This window comes from Neomonachus schauinslandi, chromosome 3 (assembly GCF_002201575.2).
Source record: "Neomonachus schauinslandi chromosome 3, ASM220157v2, whole genome shotgun sequence".
NCBI lineage: Eukaryota > Metazoa > Chordata > Mammalia > Carnivora > Phocidae > Neomonachus > Neomonachus schauinslandi.
In genome coordinates, this window is record NC_058405.1 from 140,355,779 (window position 1) to 140,382,026 (window position 26,248).

Here is a 26,248-nt window from a genome sequence, read left to right on the forward strand (position 1 = left end):
GGAACCCTCTTACACTGTTGGTGGGAATGCAAGTTGGTACAACCACTTTGGAAAACAGTGTGGAGGTTCCTCAAAAAATTAAAAATAGAGCTACCCTATGACCCAGCAATTGCACTACTGGGTATTTACCCCAAAGACACAGATGTAGTGAAAAGAAGGGCCATATGCACCCCAATATTCATAGCAGCAATGTCAACAATAGCCAAACTGTGGAAAGAGCCAAGATGCCCTTCAACAGATGAATGGATAAAGAAGATGTGGTCCATATATACAATGGCATATTACTCAGCCATCAGAAAGGATGAATACCCAACTTTTACATCAACATGGATGGGACTGGAGGAGATTATGCTAAGTGAAATAAGTCAAACAGAGAAAGTCAATTATCATATGGTTTCACTAATATGTGGAACATAAGGAATAGCATAGAGGACATTAGGAGAAGGAAGGGAAAAATGAACGGGGTGGGGATCGGAGCGGGAGACGAACCATGAGAGACTATGGACTCCGAGAAACCAACTGAGGGTTTTAGAGGGGAGAGGGGTGGGGGGATGGTTTAGCCCAGTGATGGGTATTAAGGAGGGCACGTACTGCATGAAGCACTGGGTGTTATATGCAAACAATGAATCATGGAACACTACATCAAAAACTAATGATGTACTGTATGGTGACTAACATAATAAAATCTTTAAAAAAGAAAAAAAAGAAAAAGAAATTGTGTTTTATTAATCTTTGAAGACACTTGATATTATTTAAAAAGCCAAATCCCCAAATTTGTGCTCATTATCATCTCTGATAATGCTACTAGAAGACTGGGTATTTTAGATGGTCACCTTTATTAAGATTTTTTAACTGAAATTTTTATTGAGATGATTAGAGATTCACAGGCAGTTGTATAAAATAATATAAGGAGTTCCCTTGAGCTCATTCTGGCTTCCACTGATTACACATTTTGTAAAATTATGGAATAATATACCAGTCTGGATGTTGACATGGATACCATCTATCAATCTTACTCAGATTTCCCCACTTATACTTGAATTCCTTTGTGTGTTTGTGTGTGTGTATCTCCTATGTAGGTTCATGTAACCACCACCACAGGATCCTTATGTTGACCTTTCATAATCACACCCACTTCCGTCCTGACAACTTCCCCCATCCCTAACCCCTGAGAACCACTGATTTGTTGTCTATTCCTAAAATTTTGTCATTTCTAAAATGTTGCACAATGGAATAATACAGTATAAAAACTTATGGGATTAACTTCTTTCACTCTGCATAATTCCCTAGAGATTCATCCAAGTTGTTGTGTATAGCAATAGTTCATTTCTTTTTTTTATAGAGTAGTATTCCATGTATGGCTTATCACAGTTTAACATTTCACCCTCAAAAGATATCCACATCAAATCCTGGGAACCTGGGAACATTATCTTATTTGGAAAAAGGATCTTTGCCGAAGTAAGAAAAGGATTTTGAGATGAGGAGAACACCTTGAATTATCTGGGGGTTCCTAAATCTAAAAGTGAGTGTCCTTATAAAAGAAGTAGGGGGAGATTTGAAATAGTCCAAAGAGGAGAGGACCAGCCACACAGAGGGGAAGAAGATGTGAAAACAGAGGCAGAGATTGGAGTGATGTAGCCACAAGCCCAGAATTGCCAGGGCAGTCACTAGGGAGTGGAAGATATAAGGAATGGATTCTCTCTAGTGCCCCTGGAGGTTAATGCAGCCCTGCCAAAGTTCAGACTTTTGTTTTTTTAATTTATTTTTAAATTTTTAAAAATGTTAATTCCAGTATAGTTAACATACAGCATTATATTAGTTTCAGGTGTATAATACAGTGATTCAACAATTTAGACCCCAGAACTTTGAGAGAATAAATTTGTACTGTTTTAGACCACCAAGTTTGTGGTAATTTGTTACAGAAGCCTCAGGAAACTAATAGAGTTGTTTATAGTTTTTGGCTATTACCATTAATGCTACTCTAATCATTCATATACAGGTTGTTGTGGGAACACTTTTTTCATTTCTCTGGAATAAATTTCCAAGAGTACAATTACTGGGTTGAACGATAAATGTAGGTTTAGTTTTATAAGAAACTTCCCAACTATTTTCTAGAGTGGCTATACGATTTTACATTCCCATTAGCGATGTATGAGTGATCCATTTACTCCCCATCTTTGCCAACACTTGGTGTTGTCACTACTTCTTGCTTTAGCCATTCTGACAGATACATATTAAAATCTCATTGTGATTTTATTTTTCATTTCCCTGATGACTAATGATGTTGAACACTTTTTCATGCACTTATTTGTTATCTGTATATCTTTTTCAGTGAAATTTGTCTTCCTGTCTTTTACTTATTTCACAATTGGATTTTTTTGTTTTTTACTGTTGAGTTTTGAGAGCTCTTTATATATTCTAGATACTAGTCCTATGTTAAATATGTGGTTTACAAATATTCTCTACCATCTGTAACTTATATTTTCATCCTCTTCACATGGTAGTTTGCAAAGCAAAAGTTTTTAATTTTGCATGAAGTCCAATTTATCAATTTTTCTCTTATGGATCATGTTTTTGGTGTTAAGTCAGAACTCTTTGTTCAGCCTTAGGTCCCAGAGATTTTCTTCTATTTTTTTTTCCTAAAAGTTTATACTTTTATGTATTACATGTAAATCTATGACACACTGGTTTAATTTTTGTGTATGGCATAAATTTAGGTGAAAGTTCTTTTTTTTTTTCTTTTTTACCTATAGATGTCCACTTGCACCAGCAACATTTATTGAAAAGGCTATCTTTCCTACATTGAAATGCTTTTGTACCTTCATCAAAAATCAATTGAGCATAAGTGTGTAGATCCATTTCTGGGTTCTATAGTTTTTTCCATTGATCTATGTGCCTATATCCCTGTTAAAATAATACTCTTGATAATTTTAGCTATATAGTAAGCCTAGATATCGGGTAGAAATTTTTCCTGCTTTATTCTTCTTTGTCAAGATTACTTTAGCTATTCTAGAGCCTGCATTTTTCCATATAAATTTCAAATAAGCTTGTCTATATCTCCAAAAGCCTTGCTGGGGTTTTAATAGGAATTGCATAAAACCTATGGGCTAATTTAGAACTCACATCTTAGCTATGCTGAGTTTTCCAAGTCAGGAATATAGTATGGCTCTCCATTTATTTAGGTCTTGATTTATTTTGTAATTTTTAACATACACATCCTGCATATTTCTAACTGCATATCTAAGTATTTTGTTTCATTAGATGTGATTTTAAATTATACTGTTTTTAAATTGCAGTTTCCAATGCATTTCCAAAAATGTTTATTTTTAGTATATAAATATGCAATTGATTTTTCTGTGTTGATTCTCTATCCTGAAATCCTGCTAAACTCACTTATTAGTTTTAGGAATTCTTTCAAAAATTCTTCGTGATTGATAACAGATCATGTCATCTGTGAAGTGAGATAGTCTTATTTCTTCCTTTCCAATTTGTAAGCCTTTATTTATTTATTCCATTTTAACAATATCCCTAGGATTCCCAGTACTATGTTGAATAAGAGAGATGAGAATGGACACTCTTCTCTTGCTCTTTTTTAATTTTTTAGTTTTCTTAATTTTTAAATTTTAATTCCAGTAAACACAGTGTTATATTAGTTTCAGGTGTACAGTATACTGATTCAACAATTCTACACATTGCTCAGTGCTCATCAAGATAAGTGTACTCTCTAATTCCCATCAACCTATTTCACCCATCCCTTTGCCCACCTCACCTCTGGTAACCATCAGTTTGTTCTCTATAGCTAAAAACTATTTCTTGGTTTGTGTCTCTCTTTTTTCCTTTGTTCATTTGTTTTGTTTCTTAAATTCCACATATGAGTGAAATCAGATGGTACTTGTCTTTCTCTGACTTATTTTACTTAGCATTATTCTCTCTAGTTCCTTCCATGTTGTTGCAAATGGCAAGATTTCATCCTTTTTATGGCTGAATAATATTCCATTGTATATATACACCATATCTTCCTTAGCCATTCATCTATCAATAGACAACTGGGCTGTTTCCATAAGATGGCTATAGTAAATAAATATAGGGGTTCATATAACCTTTTAAATTAGTGTTTTTATATTCTTCGGGTAAATACATAGTAGTGAGATTACTGGATCATAGGGTAGTTCTACTTTTAACTTTTTGAGAAACAGTATGGATATACTGTTTTCCACAGTGGCTGCACCAGTTTGCATCCCAACAGTTCAAGAGGGTTCTTTTTTTTCTCCATATCCTCACAAACATTTGTGGTTTCTTGTGTTTTTGATTTTAACCATTGTGACAGGTACAGGGTGATATCTCATTGCAGTTCTGATTTGCATTTCCCTGATGATGAATGATGTTGGGCATCTTTTCATGTGTCTGTTGGCCATCTGCATGACTTCTTTGGAGAAATGTCTGTTCATGTCTTCTACCCATTTTTTAATTAGGTTGTTTGGGTGTTGACTTGTATATGTTCTTTATATATTTTAGATACTAACCCTATGTCAGAGATGTCGGTTGCAAATATCTTCTCCCATTCAGTATGTTGTCTTTTATTTTTGTTGACTGTTTCCTCCACTGTGCAGAAGAGCTTTTTATTTTGATGTACTCCCAATAATTTATTTTTGCTTTTATTTCCCTCGCCTCAGGAGACATAGCTAGAAAAATGTTGCTATGGCTGATGTCAGAGACATTACTCCCTGTGCTCTCTTCTATGATTTTTATGGCTCCAGGTCTCAATTTACATCTTTAATCCATCTTAAGTTTATTTTTTGTATATGGTGTAAGAAAGTGGTCCAGTTTCATTCTTTTGCATGGTGCTGTCCAGTTTTCCCAACACTATTTGTTGAAGATCTTTTTCCCATTGCATATTCTTGCCTTTTTTGATCACACAATTACGGGTTTGTTTCTGGACTTTCTAACCTGTTCCATTGGTCTATGTGTCTGTTTTTGTGCCAGTACAATACTCTTTTGATCACTACATCTTTGCAGTGTAATTTGAAATCTGGAATTGTGATACCTCCAGCTTTTTTTTCTTTTCCAAGATTATCTTGGCTATTTGAGGTCTTCTGTGGTTCCACACAAATTTTAGGATTATTTGTTCTAGTTCTGTGAAAAATGCTATTGGTATTTTGATAGGGATTGCATTAAATCTGTAGATTGCTTTGGACAGTATGGACATTTTAACAATATTTGTTCTTCCTAGCCATGAGCATGTAGTATCTTCCCATTTGCTTGTGTTGTCTTGCATTTCTTTCATCAGTGTTTTCAGAGTAAAGGCCTTTCACCTCCTTGGTTAAGTTTATTTCTAGATATTTTATTATTTTTTGTGCAGTTGCAAATGGAACTGATTTCTTAATTTCTTTCTGTTGCTTCATTATTAGTGTATAGAAATGTAAGGTATTTCTGTACGTTGATTTTGTATTCTGTGACTTTCCTGAATTCATTTATTATAAGTTCTAGTAGCTTTTTGGTGGAGGCTTCAGGGTTTTCTATATAGAGTACCATGTCATCTGCAAATAATGAAAATTTTTACTTTTTCCTTACAAATTTGGATACCTTTATTTCTTTTGCTTGTCTGATTGCTGTGGCTAGGACTTCCAGTACTATGTTGAATAAAAGTGGTAAGAGTAGATTTCTTTGTCTTGTTCCTGATCTTAGGAAGAAAGCTCTCAGTTTTTCCCAGCTGAGTATATTAGGCGAGGGTTTTTCATCTATGGCCTTTACTTAAAAAAAAGATTTTATTTATTTATTTGAGAGAGAATGAGCAGGGGGGAGGGGCAGAGGGAGAGGGTAAAGCAGACTCCCTGCTGAGCAGGGAGCCCTGACACAGGACTCCATCCCAGGACCCTGAGATTATGACCGAGCCAAAGGCAGATGCTAAACCGACTGAGCAACTCAGGTGTCCTCATATATGGCCTTTATTATGTCGAGGTATGTTTCCTCTAAACCTACTTTGTTGAAGGTTTTATTAGTGTATAGAAATGTAAGGTATTATTTTGAATGGATGTTGTACATTGCGAAATGCTTTTTATGCATCTATTAAAATGATCTTGCGGTTTTTATCCTTTCTTTCATTGATGTGATGTATCATACTGATTGATTTCTGAATATTGAACCACTCTTGCAACCCAGGAATAAATCCCAACTGATCATGGTGAATGATTTTTTTGACGTATTATTGGATTTGGTTTGCTAAAATTTTGTTGAGGATTTTGCATCTATGTTCATCAGGGATATTGGCCTGTAGGCCCTTTTTGTAGTGTTTTCACTTCGTTTTGGTGTCAGGGCAATGCATGTCTTGTAGAATGAATTTGGAAGTTTTCCTTCCTCTTCTATTTTTTGGAATATTTTGAGAAAAATAGGTATTAACTCTTCTTTAAATGTTGAGTAGAATCCGCCTGTGAAGCCATCTGGTCCTGGACCTTTGTTTGTTGGGTGTTTTTTATTTCAACTTCATTGCTGGTAATTGGTCTGTTCAAATTTTCTATTTCTTTCTGATTCAATTTTGGGAGGTTATATGTTTCCAGGAATTCATCCATTTCTTCCAGATTGTCCACCCTTATTTTGCTCTTGATCTTAGGGTAAAGCATATACAATCTTTCACCATTTAGTATGATGTTAGCTGTAGGCTTTTTGTAGTGCTCTTTATTAAGTTGAGGTAATTTCTCTCTGTTCCTAACTTGCTGAGAGTTTTTAACACAAATGAGTGTTGAATTTTCTCAAATTCTTTTACTTCACCAATTGATATGATCATACAATTTTTCTTCTTCAGCTGTTGATATGTTTTATATTATTGATTTTCAAATATTGAACCAGTTTTATAAATCTGGACTAAATCCAATTTGGTCATGGTGTAAAATTCTCTTTACACATTACTGGATTCAGTTTGTTTATATTTTATTGAGAAATTTTAAGTCTAAGTTCATGAGAGATTAGTTTGTAGCTTTCTTTTTATATATTGTCTTCGTCTGATTTTGGTAGCAGAGTAATAATAACCTCATAAAATAAGTTGCGGAGTGTTTCCTCCTCTTCTATTTTCTGGAAGAAATGTGTAAAATTCGTGTTCTTTAAATGCTTGGCACAATTCTCTAGTAAAACCCTGTGGGTCTAGAAATTTCTTTTTGGGGAGCTTTATTATGCATTCTTCTAAGTTATCAAATTTCTGAATATAAGTTTATAGTATTTGCTTATTATATTTTTAATTGTGGTAAGTTCTGTAGTGTTATCACCTATATCATTTTTGTCTTCTTTCTTTTTAATCTTTGTCAGTCTTGCTAGAGTCTTATAAATTTCATTGATTTTTTCCCCAAAGAACCAGCTTTTTTTTTTCATTGATTTTTCTCTATTGTTTTCCTATTTTCAACACCAGATATTTCTGCACTTGAACTTTATTATTTTCTTCCTTCTGCTTGGTTTGGGTTTATTTTTTCTCTTCTAGCTTCTTAATGCAGAGACTTATTTATTGGAGACTTTTTCTTATTTCAAATATAAGCATTTAGTGATATAAATTTTCTTCTCTACTGTTTTAGTTACATCCCACCTATATTGATATGCTGTTTTCTATTTTCATCTAGTTTGATGTATTTTTTCTTTGCTTTGAGCTTTATTCTTTGATTCATAGGTTATTTAAGAGATATGTTATTTTCCTGTTGGTTTTCTATTGTCTTCTAGTTTAACCTCATTATGATCACAGACATACTGTAATCATATTGTGTATGATTACAATTCCTTTAAATGTGTTAAGGTATCTCTTATGGCCTGGAATATGGCCTCTCAGTGAATGTTCCATGGGCATTTGAAAAAAAAAAAAAAAATATATATATATGTTCTACTGCTGTTGGGTGGAGTTCTAAATAAATTAGTTAAATCCTGTTGGCTTATTATATTGTTTAGATCTTCTATATCCTTGATGAGTTTTTGGTCTAGTAATATTATCAGTTGCTGAGAGAGAATTACTGAAGTCCTCAACTGTAATTGATACATGAACACTTAGAATCATTATGTATTCCTTCTTCCTGGTGGATTGGACTTTTTATCATAGCACAATGTCTTTGTCTCTAATAATATTCTTTGTTCTGAAGTCTGTCTTATCAATATTAATATAGATACTCATGCTTTTTTTATTTTTATGACTGTTTGCAAGGCATATTCTTTTCCATACTTTTACTTTCAACCTATATATATCATTGACTGTGCAGTGAGTTTCTTGTTGGCAGTATATAACTGGGTCATTTTTTGAATCTGCTCTGAAAATCTCTGTCTTTTGATTGTTGTATTTGGACCATTTACATGTAAGGTAATCAATATGTTATTACTTAAGTCTGCCGTTTTATTATTTGTTTTCTATTTGTTTCCTCTCGTTCTCATTTCTATGTTTATCTTTTCTTATTCTGTGAGTTACTTGAAAATTTTAGTAGTATTCCATCTTGATTTATTTATATTATTTTTGATTGTTTCTCTTTGTAAAGTTTTCAGAGTAGTTGCTATGGGTATTACAATATACATACTTATCACAATCTCCTGGCACCACCATTTAAATACTTCAAATGAAGTACTGATACCTTACTACCATTTGGGTCCCTTGAAGTTCCCCACTTTTAAATATCATTGTCTTGAGTATCAGATGGTTATAATTTTTGTTTCAATCATCAAATATGATTTATAAAACTTAAGGGGAAAATGACAGTGTAAGGATTAAATTTATGTGTCAAACCTTGACTGGGCCATGGGGTCCCAGATATTTGGTTATTCTGAATTCTGTCTGGGTGTTTCTGTGAGTTTGTTTTGGATGAATTTTAAATTTAAATCTATAGACTGAGTAAAGCAGATTGCTCTCCATGATGTGGGTGGGCCTCATCTAGTCAGTTGCAGGCATGAATAGAACAAGAGTCCTCCTGTTCTTCCAGAAGCTGAGATTTAAAGGTTTTGAATTCTAAGCTTAGTTTAAAGAACTGCCAGTTGTTAGAGGTCAGTCACTTCTTATTCAGAGAAATGGCTTAAGTCTCAACCACCATGCTGTGGACCCCATTCCCACCCTTACCAACCCCTACTCTATAATAAGGCTGACAGAGAAGAAGGAAAGTTACCTCTGAAACTGACAGTTCTTGGGAAGTTTATCTCTACTACCACAACTTTTCTCCTTTGTGGGGAAGATGGGATACCATTTTTCTCTGTGTATAAGTCTGCTAGGGCTGCTGAAACAAAAGCACCACAAACTGGGTAAAGATATATCAGTCACGGGGCGCCTGGGTGGCTCAGTTGGTTAAGCGACTGCCTTCGGCTCAGGTCATGATCCTGGAGTCCCGGGATCGAGTCCCGCTTTGGGCTCCCTGCTCAGCACGGAGTCTGCTTCTCCCTCTGACCCTCCTCCCTCTCATGCTCTCTGTCTCTCATTCTCTCTCTCAAATAAATAAATAAAATCTTTAAAAAAAAAAAAAGATATATCAGTCACAGTTCTGGAGGCTGGCAGTCCAAGATCAAAGTGTGGCATGGTTGGTTCCCTCTGGGGACTCTGAGAGAAGGACTGGTTCCAAATCTCTCTCCTTGGTTTGTAAATGGCTGTCCTCTTCCTGTGTGTCTACCTCATCTTTTCTTTTTGTGTGTCTGTATGTCTAAATTTCCCCTTTTTATAAGGCTATCAGTCATATTGATTTAGGGTCAACCTAACTCTAATGACTTCATTTTAACTTAATTTACTTTGCAAAGGCTCTATCCACAAATAGGGTTACATTCTGAAGTACTGAGGATTAGGACTCCAACATATCCCTTTCTGCGGGGGGGTGGGGGGCCACAATTCAGCCCATAACACTCCATAAAGCCAAGCAATGGGCAAAAAGGGAAGATTGGCATTTTTTTCCTTGATTAAGTACCTACTTTGTCAGTGGACTTCCCAGTCTCCCCTGTGCTACCTGAGCAGGAAGAGAAATGTGGAGGAGACCCTCACACCCCACTCCACTTCTACCTGCCCGTGCCCCAACAGCTCCAGAATGTTAGTTGTTAGATGTATTCTGTGCATTCCCTCAAGCCCTAAGAGTTGATAAATACATAGATAAGAATAGACACAATCTTGCCCAGGACTGCCACAATGTGGGAGAAAGAGGCATACACAATTGAGGAAGGGTGTTTTGCTACAAAGTGGGGGTAAATTGAGATACAACTAAATCTCAGGGACTCCCAATGCCTGAGGGACATTTTGGTGGAGTTCTTCATCCACAGGCTCTGCCACGAGCACTTGTGACCCAGAGACCACCAGAATAGCAATCTCCTATCAAGAACAGCATTGCAATCTTGCCTAGGCTGTAAGATAAGGCCACTTCCACACCTCCATCCCTCCATGGGCAGAAGGGCAGGTTGAAGCAGGGGAAGCTGAGAGCTAACTGCATCCCATCCTCTACTCTCAACTCCAGGGTCTATCTAGCCAAATCTTAATTTGGCTCTGACATGGATGTTTTTATAAATAGAGCTGAGTCATTTAAATCAAAGTCCCTCTGAATATACAAAAGTGAGAAGTTATGGGCTGAGAAAGTGTTAAGGGAACTGCTATGCGGCAGGAAACAGGCGTTTGATAGATCAAAACTGAAGAAAGTGACTGGAAAAAATAAAACCATGTCAGTCTTGCTTCTCGGTGAGTTGAGACTAAGCAGTAGATAAGTGCACATGTACACATAGCACTATGGTATATTCCACCTTACTTCCTGCTGTTTCAATTAGCATGATATCATGGACAGATTCCCCTGTCGTTAGGTATTCTTCAGAAATTCAATTTTTAATGACTCTAGTTTCTATCGTTCATCTTATAAATGTACTTTAAGGTATTCAACCTTTCTCCTATTGGACATTTGGGATACACTTAATATTTTGGAATTATAAATCATGTCATGATCATCTTTGTACATACATCTATGTCTAAGAGAAAAAGACACTGTTATACCCACTTTTTTTTTTCAAATGGGAGAATTAATGTTAACCACTTTCAGAGATTAAGTGACTTGCTTTCATCATATGCTAAACCCATCTTTTGACAATGGATAATTGACTATATTATCAGTGTATGAAAGTTGTCCTTTATACCTAATGTACAACTTGAAAAGCTGACTCATTTTGTACCCATTTTTCCTATATATTAATATTGCCTTATACTAGATGATGAGCTATATTTTACTTGTAGAATATATCCATAATATTCTGTGTATGTCTTAGCTAAATTTATGTCATCTAATTTCATTAGCATGGAGAAACTCATGAGTTGGAGCTTTACATGTCTATTTTCAAAACCCATCAAAGTGAGATAGTTCACCATGATAGCAACAATTTGTGACCACAAATATATTATAGCACACAGGTCTGAATTTAACCTGAGTGTTACTGCATGGCAGAAAATAGCAGCAAAGTAGTGACAAAGAATAATGGCTTCGCTATTAACTAATTAAATATGGTTGGAATTCTAGATCTGCCATTTCCATGCAATATAACCTAGACAAATTATTTTATCTCTCTGTGCTCCATTCCTAGTCTGCAAATTAGGGATAATCGTAGTTCCTACCTCAGGGTTGATGAAAGGATTAAAGGAGAAAATTCCCAGAAAGGACCAGAAAATGGCCCATAAAATATGATCAGTTAATGTTAGTCACTCATCTCACTAATTAGAAGTTACAGGTTAACCTCCATCTAGACATACATATTTAGGCTCTGACAGATACAATTCACACCTTTACTCAAGACTATTTGCTCTCTGATTCAGATATAAAACAATAAATGAGTTTTTAACCTGACACCAACTCTATCTTACTATGTATATACAGATACATTAATGCATCTGTGAATATTTACATTATCATCATAATAAATAAAGACAAAATGGGGAAGTAATTTTTCACTCTTATAATAAATGTGTATCTTATAACCTCGAAGTTCCTTTAAGTTCTTCCACAGCATGCTAAGTAACTACTGACTGGGGAAAATAGTTTAATGAAATTAAATCACACATCGAGTAAAAAGCAGTTAGGTTTAGCTTGAAATGCAAGAATTATTTCTTCACAGCACACACACAATTTTCACTAGAGCTTAATATGGGTCATGGCATAACTTCACAAAATCAAAAACCATGTACCAGCCCCAAGTAAAATTTCAACAAATGGCTTCTCTGCAGCATTGCGTTCCACGGTGAAGCCTCGCTCCCAGGGTCTGCTAGAGTGGAATTTGGAGCTCTTCCACCACATTCAGAAGGAGGCTTCTCTTGATCTCCCACGTACACCTGGGTAGGACACCCCCTATTTGTAGAAATTTTCACCCCGGATCACAGTAAATTTCACATCTTCTTTAGTTGTGTCCTAGTGGAGATACCCAATGACCAGCAATGGGGAGGAGGAAGGGCTGCCCAAGGATAAGATAAAGAATTTGAAAGACTATTTCTCAGATTCAGGGCAGATGCAGGAAATGTGACAATTTCTAAGCTTCTGCTTCTACCCACCCACAGGACAGGGTGAGAGATGAGAGAGGAGGCAAGAAGGTGCTTGCACCGGGGCCAGAGCTCAGAGGTAAGCCTTGTTGGTTTTGGCAATGCCTGCTCCTATTGTTAGAACACCACTGGCACATTGCTGCCAACTCCCTAAAAGAATATAACATGTCTACCGCTCAGGATTAATGCTCCCTTCCTGCATCACGGGATGTTACAAATAAAGCTGTCGCTTTTTATATACTATCAAGTAGTACACTACCCTATAGAAAGCAGATGAAGAAAACCCAAGAAAGCCTAATTTTGCAGAGAGGGGGAACAAAAAAGTGACATCACTGATCTATTTTAAATACATTTCAAAATACATTAGGATGTGTTCACACCCTATGGAGAGACAGGACCAAGTCTATGATCCAATACACAACATTGTGTGTGTGTGTGTGTGTGTGTGTATAATGTTTGATTCTAATATAATATATATGAATTTCTTATACAGGCACACACACACTCAGAATTAACCAACAGCTCTTGGAATTAACTGTAGGGAAAAGAATACATATTAGTGTGCTGGTAGCTCTACAGTGAAAGATACCTTGTTCCAAAGCCTTCCTTTTCTAGAACAGCGGCATTTCTCCCAGCAGCTCATGGAGCCCTGGGCGCTCGCACCTACCTGCGCTGGTGTTGGTGCTGGGGCTGGCCAGGAGCTGCCCTGAGCCCTGAGCTGGCGGCGGGGGCTGCCCATCACTCAGCTGCTTGACTCGTTTGCGATGGGATTTGCCATTGTAATGGACTTGGGCCTGGGCTGCAGAGTTTAGCTGGATGTTGCACACCTCACAGAAGGAGAAAAGAATTTTCTTTTTCTCTTTACTCAACTGGTCCTCAGGCCTGTCATTCTTTATCCCCTTTTCTTCAAAGCCCCGTAGAAAAGTTGCCATATTCATAATACCATCTTCAGGGTAATTGTTAGGGCTTAATGAGTACTTCATACCTAAAAAAAAAAAAAAAAGTACATGTGCTTGCGAAATATATGCTTTCTGATTTTCTAGTATGATTACAAACTATTTTCATGATTTAGGATAAGCTAAACGTCTTCTAGCTACTCAGTGGACACTCTTTGAAAAACTTATCAAAACTACCTGAGCAAATATGGTCTTTGAACATGTTTCCTCTGTCTGGAGTACTTCCTCCTTTATCCTCGCCCCACCCTCCCTCCACCTCCAGATTCTTTTGCCCTTTCTAACTGCTGCCCACCCTTTAGATCTTACCTGGAGTACTACCCTCTCCAGGCAACCCGTCTGACCTGGAGCCAAGGCGGATCCCTAGTTACATGCTCCCATAGTGCTATATGACCTCCCTTCAGAGCATCCCTCACCGTATGCATGTCATATGTATTTGTGCAATTTGGTTAATGTGTTTCTCTGATACAGTATGAGCTCTATGAGGGCAGTAACCTCATTTCTGGATGTCCCTTAGGCCTAGAATTGTACTTTTTACATAATAGGCATTTAAATACCTATTGAAGGAAAGAATAAATGTTATGAACCCAGAATTGTGAAAAAGGGTATACACACAAAGGTATATATAATACATGCACACCTGCCAATAGACCTATGCCCTAACCCAGGGAGGAGGTGAATTAACAAAGATTAAAACACGGTATGTCTGCAACTTACATAAAGTTGTGTTCCAGAAGCCCCTTTATAAGTCAGCCAATGGGAATTTGAACATATTTTCTTATAGTTGTAGTGAAACAAACTGTATTTAGGTTTCCAGATTAGCCCATAAATATCAATTTAATTTTTGATGAGGTTGAAATGCAGAACATCTGAAATAAAAAATAAAAGAAATACAGTAAATGGTAAACTAGGAATTGAAAAATAGAAAAAGAGTAAAGAGAACTAAGATATAATTTTTGTTTATTTTTAAGTGCTGATTTTTTCCTTCATTTAGTTAGATAAGGGCATAGTGATTGATTATAACTTCAGGGAAGATTTTAAAGGAGACTTTTCAGTGAAGGAGATGGCCTTGGCTTTTTATTTTCTCAGTTCCACTTTAACATATGTAACTTTTAGATTTTATTTAATACCACTATTACCAGCATTTTTATACTTTATTAGAAAAACTCAGATTTTTTCCTTCCTAAGGAGGAAAGTCACTTTACTGGTCACACAGAACACTTCACTTCTGACCCTTCTGGTCACCAAATGTATGGAGGTTTTTTCCCCAAGCCAAGCAATCCTCTGTGACACGAGCTGGGTGTTCTTCAGCATAAGTCAATTTTGACACTGTGTACCCAGAGATAGCATCAGATCCCACAGGTTAAGGGCTCAATCCCACAAGACTGTCTCCCCACCACACACACACACACACACACACACACACACACACTTCAGACACCTCCCAAGCCCAGCCTTTCACCTGTGTTTCTGACCAACCCGCTCTATAGCGGAGGTTCCAACAACCCCCTCCTTGGGTTCGATTAATTTGCTAAGGTGGCTATAGAACATAGGAAAACAGTTTACTTATTATTCCCCGGTTTATTAGTAAAAGGATATAATAAAGAATACAGATGAACATCCAAATAGAAGAGATGCATAGGGCAAGGTATGTGGGAAGGGCTTGGAGCTTCCATGACCTCTCTGGGTGCACCACTCTCCCAGCACCTCCAATGTTCATGAACCTAGAAGCTCTCTGAACCTGTTCTTTTGGGATTTTATGGAAGTTTCATCAAGTTGGCATGATTGATCATTTACTCTATTTTCAGCCCCTCTCCTTTTCAAGAGAATCAAGGATAGGGCTGAAAAGTCCAAGCTCCTAATCATGGCTTGGTGGCCAGCCCTTATGCAAGAACCACCCAGAAGCCCACCCAGAGTTGCCTCAATTGGACAAAAAGATATTCCTATCACTCAGGAAATTACAAGGGTTTCAGGAGTCCTGTGTCAGGAACCAGGGTCAAAGACCAAATATCAGAACAAAAGATGTTCCTAGTGTTCTTATCACTTAGGAAATTATAAAGGTTTTAGGAAAAGCTCTGTACCAGAAACTGGGGGCAGAGACCAAATATATTTTCTATTATCTTGCACATACTTCTCAGTGTGATTATGGCAATGCTTTTGCTTCTCAACTAAAAAGACACACTCATAGAAGAAAGAAGAGAACAATATTCATGCAATAATTGGGTAAAAACTGAGGGAAAAGGAGTATGCATGAGAAAGAATTGGCTGAGGTGAACAATACTGTGCCATGAGGGATGAAGAATTCAGATAAAGAAAGGATTATGGCTTGTGAGGGATTCTTGCATATGGGAGTAACTCGAGAGGTGGAAGGACATTGGCTTTGAGTAGTTCTGTTGATTCAAGTTGACTTAGAGCTCTGTGAAAAGGAAGGGGCATCTACAGACTAGTCCATATTTGGAGTGTTCATCTCTTGAATATTTAAAAATCAGAAAATGAGTTATAGCACAGGGTATGACCATAAAGATAGAAGTTGATTCTGTGTATACAGTGTGCCAAAAAGAACTTATTTATACCCATACACCCTATGGCAAACAGCCGTTGTGCATTATACTGTAGGCTAAATCCTAACCTTCAGTGAGTTGTTAGAATATTACTAATTTTGGGGTGCCTGGGTGGACCAGTCGGTTAAGCATCTGCCTTTGGCTCAGATCATGATCCTGGGGTTCTAGGATCGAGCACCACGTCGGGCTCCCTGCTCAGTGGGGAACCTGTTTCTCCCTCTCCCCCTCCCCCTGCTCATGCTTCCTCTCTCTCTCTCAATAAATAAAATCTTAAAAAAAAAGAAAATTGCTAATTTTGATATGTAAAACCTATTTGTCCCATAAATATTTTATCCTGATGTCACCATTTTAAGGAACTCTATTTCACAAAATTTATTTTTAAATTTACTCAAATTATACATAAATCAGGTTTAAGCAATTCCCATAGCTGAGTTGCAGAAAATAATTCAGTTATACTTAAAATGTGATTTAACTGCATATACATCAATATTTTTGCTTGTATTCCCTAAATCTAAAACATTATGGTATCACAAAGCCATTTTTCTCATAAAACTTTAAAAAATATCAGTGACATATAAAAGTTATGTTCAAACATACTATACTTTGTGTCCTCTCAAAATATTAAAATTTATCATGAGAATTAACTGAACTGATAGAAATAATTTTAAAATGAGCTCATCGTTAATATATTATGCCCTATCTAGAAAACTAATACATTGTAAAACATAAGGAAAACCAATCATTTCTAATCTTGCAAGGCTAGGTCAGATACCAACTCAATGAATCATTGAAATCTAAGTGTTATATTTCAACCCCAGTAACCAAAATCCTTGACTCAGCTAAGGACTGATGACACTTTCATCTGAAAATTTAACCCAACTTGGGAGGTGGCTGGCCTTGCCCATGTTGTCAATTAACATATGATGTTTCACAGAAATAAGACCTACATCACAATGTTCCATTTTAAATGTGAAATCTAAAAAATGACTTCTTTGTATTATCTTATAAAGGATAAAACCAGCTTACCTGTGACTTTCTGATTGCCATTTGTCTTAGAAATACATTATGTTTTAGACTTACTTAAATATACATATTTTAACCAGTAAGAAAGAAACCTTTAAAATGAAATGAATGCCCATTTTAGAATTCTTCTAAACTTCTTCAGAATACCAGCATCCTTCATAATCTTTATCCCTATTTTACTTTCTCTCAGAGTTATTCTCACTTACAGATGATCCCCCAAGCCTCCAACACCACATTCATGGGCCACTCCAGGAAGGATGCATTGCCTAGCAGATAGAGTGCAGTCTGTCTGCCATGTCCCGATTTATTAGTCCTAGCTCTGGCTTCACACTTTTCCCCTCTTGGGAAAAATATCTGCAGCTCCTGTTAACAGCCACTTTCAACCAGAATATATTTCATTCCAGAAGTTTTGAGAAAAAGACTTAGATGTGGTAGAGAGGTAAGATATCAAAATCTCAACATTCACTTTTGGCCTGAGATGATAAAATTTCTAGGCTTATAATATATGGCAGTGATATTTATAATGTCAATTTCCTGGCTAAGGGGAAGGTAACTGTGAGTTTAAATGGAAGAAGAAAGAAAAATCTCACTTTCTATCTTAAAGGTTTTTTTAAATCAGACTATCTTAAATTACATGTTTCACTTACATAGGGCAAAAGGACCTTCAGGGGTATCCAGTTTTAAACTGAGCAGTGGGCAGCACTCTGCTTTGGAATGCCATGCAAACTTATTGGAGGGTAAGAGAAGCCAGAACCAGTTCAGGTATTCTATGCTCTGTTTGTATGATTTTAACAGATTAGATGGCCAATCATTTAACATCCATGAAAGAATAAGATATTTTGGAACAGGTCAAGGAATGAGAAAGTTGGTCCTTGAGTTGCTACTTTTGAGGAAAAGAACTGATAGGATAGTCAGTGACTATTTAAAGGAGTGACTTTTAAATGACCAGGATGTGGTACATCAGGAAACTTTTATACCTAACTTTCTCTTAGGCCTGGCTCTGACCTGTGTAGTTACCCAATTGCTTTTTATGATAAATAGAAAATTTATTATAATAATTATGATAAATCAGGAAACTGATTCAGAGGTAAAGACATCTCCATTATGCATGTGGAGAATACATTCCTTTACACAAAGTTGCCACAGCAGATAGAGAACATGGGAGGAGATCTCCTCACTTCTATATAAGTATGAAAGACTCTGTCCCACCCCATGGATTATCTCATTTTCCAACTCAAATCAATCAATTTTATCCAATTCTCATTCATTCCCAACTTATAACAACCTGGATCATAACCCTTTCCCAAATTTAGTCCTTCTCTTTGAAAAGTCACTATAACACTTCCTAATTGCCAAATCTAACCTGGTCCTCTCCTCACTCCTCATTTTTCTTGAAGTCCTCGCGATGCTCCTTTTGCCAGGGTCTCTTCTACCACTGCACTCCTGAAGCATTGTCTTTGCATAGCAAGCCTGGAACCCAACCCTTATAGTACCATTTTAATTATTTATATAGTTTTATTATATTTACACAATTTTAGTTGTGCCCTCAAGTTGATTGACTATCCAGGCAGAGGACTTGATGCTAGGGAAACAATAGCAAACAGGGTGGATGAGATGCAAACCTGAAGGGACTCCATAGTCTAATGAGAAATAGAGAAAACAGGAAATTATAACCAAGTGTGATAAATGCTGTGGAAAAGTCTGCATTTTTCTTCCTTGCTAGATTTCAAGCTCCTTGAGGTTAAGAACTGGGCTTTGTGAGTCTTTGTATCCCCAGCATCTAAGACTGTGTTTAGTCCAAAGTAGGCACTCAATAAATATTTGCTGAATGAATGAATGCATTGTTTGTATGTGTGGTGTGTAGCATGGGTTGTGAAAACAGTAACCAAGGTCAATGTTTTCCAATAATTTCAGCTTACAGGTGGGCTGAGTACACAGCTGTTTGCATCTTGAGGTTTCAAAAACAGTAGTAACCAGGTACGCCCAAAAGGAAAAAAAAAATACAACCACTCAATTGCAAACTAAAATCCCAATTATTTAGGGCAAACTCCTTCATTCCTTAACTGAAAACAAAATTTAAAGTTCAAATTCTCCTGGGGGGTAGGTCACAAACTAACATGAGCACACTTGTGCCAACATCCATAATGACCTCTGCTCACTCCTCAACTTTTGCAGAGAATGGAGCACTGGGTATAGAGGAAAGGGTTGGGCAAGATAAAAACACAAATGGGGAAGACTCAGGACTCTGACACTGATTCTAAAAGTCCTGTTTTAAAGGACGGTAAACAGCTGAGTTCTTGGGCACCAGACTACAAACAACACTCTTCCCCCAAATACAGAGTTTCAGGGAAAATTAAGAGGCCAGCAGTACAGTCTGGTCATTTTGTGGAATATTTCAGTATTTATTTCATAATAGGATCCAGATAAGGGAGGCTATAATTAGTTCAATTCAACTAGGCAATTATTTATTAAACATCGACTATATATAACACACTATCTTTGGCCCTATGGTGGCCAAAGGAATGAATAAAATAAAGAAATGAATAAAATAAAAAGCTTAAAATAAACCAGAAGAAGCAATCATTCCGCTACTCACTGTTCGTGAGAGTGACTGTGTAGAATTCTTTGCATAACAGTTCCCAAAGTACTCAGCATACTTCTACAGCATGTTAGTTTTATTACACTGGATTGAATTTACTGTTTAGTATTCGATATCACTAGACAGTTCATCAATCTCAGGTTTTTTTGCTTTTTTTTTTCTGATCACCTACTGGCACTTTGCTGAGTGCTAGTGAAACAGACTGTAAAGGGGTTCTCTGGCCTAGTGTGAATCCTAAGAGATTTTGACACTAATTACTGAATAAGAAAAACTGACATTTAAATGCTTCTTGCAGTTTGTTTCCTTTGAGAAAAAGATCTGAATTCAGTTTTGGGGGCACACTACTCCTTTGTTTTGGAGAAAACATCCTGGAAGGTCTTCTGATCTTTTGATTATGTGAAGATGTGTAGGTAAAGCATGGACTCTACTCTATAATGGAGACTCTGGAGATAATACGGCTCCAAAGAGCTTAATCTGCTTTTCATAATCATATAAAAGGTTGTCTTCACTGTGGCACAGCTGCATCTCTGCAAATTATCTTTTCTTTCACAAAATATTTCTTTCCTGTAAGTGGATTTAAATAGTATTGTCCCTGAAAGTTTTGGTCAGATACTAGATGAATGTGTTTTCTTGTTCAAGCAAAAAACCACCAGAGATCAGTGACTGGAAGCCACAGGAAGGACATGAATGCATCTTACCTTAGAAAGAAGAAAGGCCTGGGATTGCTGAAGCTCAAATTGGACTTCCCTGTATAAGCCCTATATTTGGGGTCATTCCAGATTAATAAACCCAACTTTGGGGAAGGTACTGATGTTGTTCTGAATTATCTTTGGAGCTGAAGAAAGACCACACCTCTCTGGATGGGTATAGGATTACCACAAAAGGAAGAGACTTTTCTACTATCAGTCTTACCAAAAGATTGACAGGGGTAGGATGCAGACACAAAGGGATGAACCTGTCATTGTCTCTGGTGCCCGAGGAACAAGGGGCCCATGATCCAGGTATGAGAGGTTTGTTCCAGACATTCCCTCTGTTAGGAGGTAAACTGATCCCTGAATCAGATAGATAGGACTGAGACTGGACAGAGAAGACTCTGCATAATAGAGAATGCTTATGGAGGGCTTTGGTCTATGAATTTAGAGAACCTCTGTATCTTACAACAACTGTGTGATTCTCCACTTGTACTTCCTTTTTTTTTTTTTTTTTTAAACCCAAAGCTATTAGTGAAATCATGCAAATATCACAGCTGATCTTTCTACTACAGTGGGGAATTGTGCAAGTGTCTGGAATGGCACCTGGGGTAAAGCCATACATGGTAGATGCAGCACAGTGCTGAAGGATATTAGGGACTGGCAAAAAAAAAAAAAAAAAAAGGCAGGGGCCTAAAACCAGGCAGTTACTTAAGATGTTGAATAACTACCAGCCTAGGATATCTTAGGGAATCAAAAAAAGTATGTAAGAAGGGCAAGTTGGTAAAATATTGAAATTCTTGCATCGATTAGGGTAGAGATTTAAACTATTTTGAGTTAGGTAATGTGATGGGTAAATAGGGTAGGACATTTGAGTTACCTAAATGTAAATAAAACAAGGTTGTTTTATTCTAATTCATTATTATAGATTCTAAATCTTGACCTTAAGAAGGCTAAACAGTCAAATGTCTAAGATCAATGTCTTTTCTGGCACCTTTGATCTTCTGAGTGGTCCAAATTACCACCATATACAAACAGTACAATGATGTCAATAACAGTAACAAGAAATATATTTTATTCTGTCAGAATATAAATTTCAAATATATATGTGCATTTCAGATAATACTAGGGTTGAAAATATCTTATATGCTTAATACATTGAGATTCTATCAGTAGAAGGAAAAATGTATGTTTCTTATTACAAGAACAAAATGTTGCCATAATCAATGTTAATTGTGAAAGCAGTCAATTTTAGATTAAAAAAATACTAAAATTTTTCATTTAGTTATATAGAGAAATTGACTGACAGCTAAACCTAGCACTAGCTGTAGAGCTATAGAGGAAACATATGCTTATTTTGAAGTACAAATATTTATAAACAGTTTAATAATGTTGAGATAGAAATCAGATTAGAATTCTAATTTCTGTAGAATTTTGTGGTGTACTAGCTTTCACGGTATTACACAAATAACCTTGAAGCAGTATATTTAGTTTTTATTTCTTTAATTCCATTAAGACATGAACCTTTCTACAAAAAAGAAAATCCCATTTAGGAATTCTCCTCATCTTCTGAGAATGAAGTAAAAGCAAAAGGCTAGCTTTGCTACCTCAAAATTATTACCTCAAAGGGAAATAATTAAATAATACTGAAACTCATAATATGATAATATTTTCTGTTTCCATATCTCAAAAGTTATTTTTACTGACGTATTAGGTTTTACCCTTAGGCTATTATTGACTATAATACTTGGCTTCCAGAGTTGTATCAAAAGGTACATGAGGTATACCTCTAGCTATGAGAGAGCAATGCTTATTGACTGGGCTATGCAGTCTTTTTTGTAGGGAGGAAGTCTGCATTCCACTTGCCCTCTGCCCTGCTCAAAACAGTAGCAGAACACAGGGAAGAAAGCTTCAAATCATGAAGACCTAGGCAAGGGCAGATGTTGCAGCCCTGTTCTTCCTACAGCATTGCCAGGGAGGAGTGCAACCTTGAACACTATCCTGCGCAAGCCTTGGAGCCACTCCAGCAGTCAGCAGCTGAGTCTTTGTGTGAAGCAAGAACAACCTCCCTTGGCTCCTTGAGGTACCGGCCATTGTGTCTTCCCAGGCATGGAAGAAAATGCAGCAGTTTAGTAGATGGCTCCATACAAGCTAGATCCACCCATCACCCATCCTTGATGGGTGGATCTAGCTCACTGAATCACTGATCTCAGTTCACTGAATTCTCAGATAATTTTAAGAAGTTTACAAACAAGAATAGTATTTTTTTGGCTTTTGCTACGTGGAAAATTATAGTTAAAGAGACCACATTACACAGTCTAGTTTTATTTCCAGTCATAGTCTCTTTATATACCATCTAGATACATTTTTACATTTATTAGATTTTTTTAATCATTATTAAAATAATGTATTAATCTAGAAATTTTGGGAACAACAAAGAGCAGAGAAATATTGGAGGAAAATCCTCCATGTTCCCACTATTCAAAGTTAATGTAATTTTATTTCTTTTTTTAAGATTTTATTTATTTATTTGAGAGAGCGAGAAAGAGGGAGAGCACAAGTGGAGGGAGGGGCAGAGGGAGAGGGAGAAGCAGACTCCCTGCTGAGCAGGGAGCCTGATGCAGGGCTTGATCCCAGGACTCCAGGATCATGACCTGAGCCAAAGGCAGCTGCTTAACCAACTGAGCCACCCAGGTGCCCCTCACATTTTGTTTATCTCTAGTCTTTTTTAATGCACATATTGTTCTCACAGAGTTCTGGTTAGACAATACATACTTGATAAGAGCTCAAATACATAAATACCATTAATGAGCTCTTAAATTGATTATATTTACCTGCAATTTGATGAATAAGATGTCAATTTTTCCCCCTCTGATATGAATCAAATGTAACTGTAACAAGTGTTCTAAAGAAAAGTAACAGTGCTGTGAACACCTTTAATAGAGGGCTTTACCCTCAACTAATGGGAGCAATTAAAAATAAAATAGGCTGTTTGGACAATCAAAAAAGTTTAAGAGACAATGAAAAGCTAGGACAGGATTGAATAATAAAGTTCATCTACACAAGACTTCTACTTCAAGACTGGAAGAAGAGGCTGTCTTATCTAATGCATAGAAACCAACAGAGAATGTCAAGCAAAATGAAGAAACAGAGGAATACGTTCCAAACAAAAGAACAAGATAAAAACATCAGAAAAAAAAATTAATGAAGTAGAGATAAATATTTTACCTGATAAAGAACTCCAAATAATGGCCATAAAGATGCTCACTAAATTCAGGAGAACTTCAACAAAGGGACAGAAAATATAGGAAAGTTCCAAGCAGAAAAAATGGAATCAAAGAATACAATAATTAAACTGAAAAGTACATTAAAGGGTTTCAGCAGGAGACTAGAAGAAGCAGAAGAAAGGATCAGTGAACTCAAAGACAGAGCAGAGGAACTTACCCATCAGGGCAGCAAAAAGAAAAAAGAACAAAAATAAGTAAAAATAGCTTAAGGGACTTATCGGACAACATCAAACTGACTAACATTTGCCTTATAAGAGTCCCAGAAGAAGAAGAAGAAGAGAGAGAAAAAGAGGCAGAAAACTTATCTGAAGAAACTTCCCTAACCTGGGAAAAGAAACAGATATCCAGATCTGGGAGGCCCACAGAGTTTCAAATAAAACGAATCCAAACACACTATAATTAAAACAAGTTAAAGACAAGAAGAGAATCTTAAAAGTAGCAAGAAAAAAAAACAAAACAGCTTGTTACATACAAGGGACTCTCCTTAAGACTCTAAGCAGCTTTTTCAGCAGAAACTTTGCAGGCCAGAGGAGAGTAGCATGACATATTCAAAGTGCTGAAAGAAAAAAAAAATCTAATCAAAAATACTCCATCCAGTAAAGTTATTCAGAACTGAAGGAGAGAAGAGTTTTCTAGATAAGCAAAAACTAAAGGAGTTCATCACCACTAAACTGGCCTTAAAAGAAAGGTTAAAAGGACTTCTTTAAGCTGAAAAGAAGGGGCATGAATTAGTAACAAGAAAACATATGAAAGTATACATCTCATTGGTAAGGGTAAAAATATATTAAAGGTAGTAGATTAATCATTTATAAAGTCAATAAAAAGTGAAAAGGCAAAAGTCTTAAAGGTCAGGGTGATAACCATTCTCCTCCTCAACTTACTGAAAGGGACTATATCTTGGAGACCATTCCAGTATAATCTTATCAGTCAGGAGGACAGGTCCACACGGCTTTCCTTTTTGTGCTCTGACTCAAGAGGAGCAAAACACACATTCAGTAAATAATCTCAATCTAGTTTTTCCAGTCAACTTCTCTCTTTACTTCATCTACAAAACGTGGCTATTAGAGATTTATCTATATCACCATTCTGAAGCTGAAAGCCAGATTGCTGTGGAACTCTGAGCAACTGTGAGATAAAGGAATGGCACTATAATTGATTCTCTGGAACCAAGCTTAGGTATCATTTATCACTTGTTCTTTCAAAAGTCAAAGAAGTTATATTAGTTGTACAGTACATACAAAGTTTTAACATCTGTGAGTATTCAGTAATAGAATATCAACTTTCCTATAAGGATTCCAGGCCTGATGATTACTTTTTCACATCAGAAAGTGTAACTTTTGACAATAATGTGATTTTCATTCTTTTCTTCTGTTACAATATTTTAAAACTCAGTCTGGAATAATTGAAAATGCAACACTCTAATGTACACACACACACATAACAATGCACTTAGGTAACAGTTAATATGGAGACATCAGTAGCTTTGAAGTCAGTACCTTCTATGGGTAATTTTAACTGGTTCTTAGGCAGGTTCTTATCTCCCCCTTGTAGTTACCCTATTACAAGGTACTGACACTAATAGGGAACAAAGATAGATATAGACAAGGGATTGTATTCTATTGGGTCAAAGCACACAGTAAGTGTACTGTACTTAAGAGTAATGTGAGAAGAAAATAGCAATTCCCAAAGCTCCCTTAAGAATTTAGAACACCAGGTCAAGATTTGAAGCTGACAGCTTCAGTGGGTGTGATATGGCTGCCAGGCAATGACCCCACAAGCCCTGTTGGACAAATTAATCCCAAAGGTACCACAGGCAGAAGATGACCTAAGTACTGAGAACAAGGTCAGGTATATAAAAGACAATGATGAGAACAAGCCACAAGGACTCAAATATCAAAACAATTGTGATTGTCAGATTTTGATTATAAGTCAAAATCAGAAACTCCTCAGAGAGAAAAGAATAAAATGCCTTATTGAAAATCAGTGTCCTGATGCTCTTGGGGGTAAGAACAACCCTCCAGGTTTCAAATGAAAGAGGAACCTCCACGTTCACTGCTAGCTGGAACTGATATGAAATAGAGAAGGCAGACAAAGATGACCCAGAAAAGGGATGTGCAGACTAAGAGTCTGATGACAAGTATCTTGATTTTGTTGAATTTTTTATTTATTGCCTCTTCTACCTGCTCTTTCCATATTGATTTTCTTTTAAATGGTCTTTGCCCTTTTAAAATTGATCTTAAAAACTGTTCTTTGCCAAATATCTGCACTGCTTCTGATGTTCCATTTAATGACATTTAAAGTATTTATTTTACTTCCCCCTCCCCAAAGGAAATGACTGACTCTGACTTAATTCTATTATAGGAAAAAACTGGAAAAATAAAGAAAACCAAATTTATTTGTTGTCACTAAGCAAAACTGATAAATTTACTCTATAAAATGTTCATGAAGTATATCCCCCCAACTATGACCCAGATGAAGAATGTAAAGAATACTAAAGTAGTAAACACATTCATAGTATATTGGAGTAATTTTAAAAGGACTCATGCCAAACACACAAGAATGCTTGCCTATTTGGGGATGAGAGGGGAAGAAATGGGAATAAAGGAAAATACATACATACATACATACATACATACATACATAAATGGAGCC

The 26,248-nt window shown here is 36.4% G+C and overlaps 1 protein-coding gene across 1 annotated transcript in view; it reads right to left on the bottom strand.

The window, feature by feature from the left end:
• Positions 1-13,467, bottom strand: part of ZNF385B (zinc finger protein 385B) — a 304,024-nt gene extending 290,557 nt beyond the window's left edge. Inside the window, 1 exon segment of the mRNA XM_021702763.1 lies at positions 13,152-13,467. Coding sequence (XP_021558438.1) covers positions 13,152-13,467 — 316 coding nt within the window.
• Positions 13,468-26,248: the final 12,781 nt, after the last annotated feature.